At 42.9% G+C, this 4,359-nt stretch overlaps 1 protein-coding gene across 1 annotated transcript in view; it reads right to left on the reverse strand.

The window, feature by feature from the left end:
* The window catches only part of LOC116383458 (guanine nucleotide-binding protein G(s) subunit alpha-like), a 20,557-nt gene extending 16,198 nt beyond the window's left edge, over nt 1-4,359 (reverse strand). The window contains exons 1-2 of the mRNA XM_031847332.1: nt 2,802-4,359; nt 1,252-1,324 (exon numbers count right to left, since the gene is read on the reverse strand). Coding sequence (XP_031703192.1) covers nt 1,252-1,324; nt 2,802-2,940 — 212 coding nt within the window. The 5' untranslated portion in view covers nt 2,941-4,359. The remainder of the gene's footprint in view (nt 1-1,251; nt 1,325-2,801) is intronic.

Here is a 4,359-nt window from a genome sequence, read left to right on the forward strand (position 1 = left end):
AGCAAAACATCCCAGTATACCAGAGCAACACCAAGCACAGCAAAACACATGTTTGTTATGTTCAAGTGCACTGTGTGCAGTACATTTGAGCAGGAGGATTTCAAATTAAAAGCATGGATGAATGTGTTCTGTAATCAAAACCCTGACGATAGATGTTGTGAAGACAACAAAGTTTCAGCCTGGAGACGGTGTTCATATTTCCTCGAGACAATTCTCTGTTTGTTAGTGACCATTTTGAATTGTCTATTATTATTATTATTGGGTGATACAGACATGATATTTAGAACCCGATACCTCAATATCAATCTTTTGGTGCTCTCAGAAGATATTTTAAACTTTAGAGGAGCTGTCAGTAATCATGATGACCGAAAGGTTACAGATATTCACTCACTTCACCGAGCTTCAAAGTCAACTTACACAAAAAGAAACCAGACATTAGAGAGAGAAGCTCCGTCACATGGAAGCTAACACTAAAAGTGAGAAGAATACGAGCTGTAAGGATTATAAGATAAAGGAAACACTTGTTGAACTGATAATTGTCGTCAAAAACACACAGATTCCAGATTGTTAAATGTGGACCTTCCGGGCCCCAAAGAGAGCCACAATCCCCCCCCGGAGCTAAACGGGACTGTGGACACCAGAGCGTCTGGGTCTGTGAGCAGCAACTGTTCGACGTGACCCAAAAATAAGCGCATGATGATGCTCCCTGCCCCCGAAAAAAACCTTTCTAGGAATCAGATGATCCAGAATAGAAAAATGTCACTATTGTTTCCATTGCGTCAACTTGGGATTGACTTTCAGGAAATTCACAAGGCAGAGTGGCTTGAAAGCACCCGGGGCAATGTTTCCATGATAACGCATTCTGCTCGTGTCACGCTACCGTTTCTATTTACTCCAAAATATTTGTTCACCAGCCAGGTGATCAGTTTCAGTTGATTAAGATCCCTTTAAGGTTTCTTTCTAATAATCAGTACAATTATATTTCAATGTCACATTAGAAAACAATAGGAAAAAGATTCAAAAGGAAAGCTACATTATAATATTTAAGCTAGAAGAAAGGTGAGATTAGTAATACGTGGGTATTGTTAGTGGTGAGTGTCAGAGCTGACTGTGTCGTTAAGGATGTCATGAAGACTGTAAGTATCCTAATTACACCTACAGTCTGTAAATAAAATCGCTAAAAACATGTCTGTGGTGGTTTAGTGATTGAGTGTGCTGAAGGTGTGTGAGATTAGGGTGACCGACACTTACTCTGCGTTGAAGCCATTAACGTGCAGTATTCGCATTTGTTTGACTATCGTGCTTTTCCCGGATTCACCGGCCCCTGAGAGCAGAAAGAGGACAGAAAAACAAGTGTTTATTAAGAGTTTAAAACAAAAACTCCTTTAAAAGAGCAAAGACTAAAACATCCAGAATGGGGATCCATGAAACTAGTGGGTGATGGTTCACAGCTTGTGTCATTGAATGCTGGATCTGTGTGGGTTACTACTAGTTACTCTTCAGATTAGGATTTTAAATAAGATTATAAATACAACACACTGCTAAAGATAAACCAGTAGTCCCAAACCTTTAGACATTTTGACAGTGTGTAGATGGAGCCCCTTGTGTCATTGGTCTATTCATTGTTAGCAGATCGACCAGCTACAACAGTAAAATGCTACTTATGCATTGTTGCATAAGTGCAAACAATCTCATAATGTGATGTATTTTCTGTACAATGAGCACGTTTCATACGTTAGGTACAATTAGCTGATATTCTGTTTAGGTCGGAGGTTGAGTGTAGGATTTCTACACTGTTGTGTTGGTACTTTTACTTAAGTAAAGGATCTGAGGATGTCTTCCACCACTGCTTCCAGATGTGAGCGGGGCTCTCAGCATCAGGGAAGAATCTGTCTAACTGGTGGACGAGAGCTTAGAATATTGTCAAAGATGTAATTGAGCCCTGATAAATACTTTTAAGATGTCATTCTCCATAAATGTGGCATGATAATACACGTTGGATGCTCACAGATGTTCATGAGGAAAAGAAAAGAGGTCCTTCATGCGTCCTAGCAAACTGACAATAACACAAGCCAGGCCAAAACATGTCCTCACCTGGACACAAGGAGCTAGGATACAGGCCTTCACCTTAGAGTCTGAGTGTAAGTGTACAAATCTGGGATCGATTTCAGATTAGCATGAACGGGACAGTCCTATTAAGGGAAGCTAGTAATCCTCATAGTGATCCTAATTTGCCCTCCGCACTACGAGAGGCTTGGTGGGACGTAGAGGCCTGGACGATAAAGACAGAAATAGCCTCGTCAAATTATAAATAGTAGAGTTTTTTTTCAATGACTGATTAGAATATACATTTCTAGAGCGGCTGGTGTGAAGAGGATTACGCAAAAAGGTGAGCTCGTAATCTGAAACATGGCATCAAATGTGGAGCCTACAGGCCGAACGACTGAAGGTGAATGCACACTACACGCCTGTTTGTGTGGCCCCCCCAGCCTCAGCATGCTGCCTTCATCTGTCTGTCTGTCCCTCAGTCTGTCCCTCAGTCCGTCACATGTTCTGTAATCATGCTCCATAATGACCCGTGAGAGCAGCAGACAGGCCAACTCTTCAACTGCCCTGTGTCAAGACACTGGTGCTGTAGTGACATCATGTCATTGCATCATATATTGATTTTTTTTAAACATATGTACAATCTGAAAAAAGGGAGCTATTACATTTATATCCACAGGTTAAAAAAAAACCACTGGTATTGTTTTGCACACACACACACACACACACACACACAGAATTGTAGAGAAACCTACCTAATAGCAGTAGCCGGTGAGTCGCCCGGTATATCTGTTTGTCCTTCTGGAGCTGCTTCTCTATCTTTTTGTTGGCTTCCCTCTGTGCCTTCTCCTCATTTCGTTGGTCTTCGGTCTTACTATTGCCAAGACAGCCCATCTTCCCAAAAACCCAGTGATGGGTTCAGGGGGAGGCAGGGTGGATGTGTGTGTGTGTGGGGGGTGAGGGAACGAGGGGGGGAGGGTGTTGATCGGAAGAAAAGTCAAATCAATCCTAAATTCCTGGACTGGCTCAGCAGAGGAACACGTGGCTCAAAATGGGTGACATTTGTGTTGCCAGATGACACAAGATGTAAAAACCTGTCAGGTAGTAGACGGTGGGCTCCACCAGGCTTTTGGCACAATATGGATGGAGGGATGTGGCTATTTACTGGCAATTTATCAACAGGAGATCACTCCAAAAAAAAGAAGAAGAAGAGGAGCAGAGCACCGATGCCGCCCTCTCTCTCACAGACGCTCGATTCTTGTGTTTTTCACTGTAAATCCGCAATGAAGTCATCAACATTGATACGAGAGTGGACGTGGAATTGCCAGCCTTGCAATGTACATGAATGAACGTGTTTCCGTTCCCTTAAATGTATATTTTCTATTTAAACACCGGGTTTAGAACACATACTATTGTTTTTTCTCCACGTTATGTTTAATGTTCTCAACAGACGTCTCCTCCGGAGCCCATCTTCGGCAGATATCTCACACTGCCATTCAATTCATTTACACTTACAACTAGATTTTTCTCGACCCCTTTTCTTCCTCCCCCCTTCTTTAAATATATATTCAGTTATTATTTCTTTAGGGGGGTGTTTGCAAACCCAACTAAAAAATGAATGTAATTCCTCTTAAAAAGACGGCATGTGAATCACCAGCTTCACCGGGGCTTCTTTCTCACAACCGTCACATTATACACCGTTTCTTTTTTCGTTTTTTGGGGAGGGGAGTTGCAGTCTTTATCAATAATTTCCTGTTTTTAGTCGATGTCAAAATGATTTCCTCTCCCCTTCAACAGATGCTGGTGCTTGCTTTTCTTTTTCTTTTTTTGCGGAGGGTTTGACCAGAGCCCAGAGAAAAAGGCCGCTTCTCCGTCCTCTTTCTCTCTGTCACGTTAATTTGTATTTGTCCTCACATCGGAAAAGCTTGTCCGCGCGAGCAAAAGGCAGTTATTTTGGCAGTTGGATGTCCTTGAATGTGACGCGGTATCCAGGTGATAGTCGTAGAAAATCCTCCGTTATTTCCCCGTTTGGCGCAGGTACAGCCCGCTGTCAAGTCTCTCCCCGTGAGTCCGTACGGTAGATTGTGGTTACATGTGCATGATACATGAACGCACCGCGGTGTTTTCACTCACTGCTCTTGTTTTGTCTTACCGCCGAGAGGCCGCGTCTGCTCCGGTGAGCCGGTCGGGGAAATGAGAATCGTTTCTTTGCGGTGTTACTCTGAATTAATCTTACCCCCTTTTTTCTCAGAGAATTGTACATTGAGATAGATAGCGTTGAAGAGGTGGGGTGGGGCAAACGGCTCTCACGGA

Source organism: Anarrhichthys ocellatus, unplaced genomic scaffold (genome assembly GCF_004355925.1).
Source record: "Anarrhichthys ocellatus isolate YVR2014 unplaced genomic scaffold, GSC_Weel_1.0 scaffold1, whole genome shotgun sequence".
Classification (NCBI taxonomy): Eukaryota; Metazoa; Chordata; class Actinopteri; order Perciformes; family Anarhichadidae; genus Anarrhichthys; species Anarrhichthys ocellatus.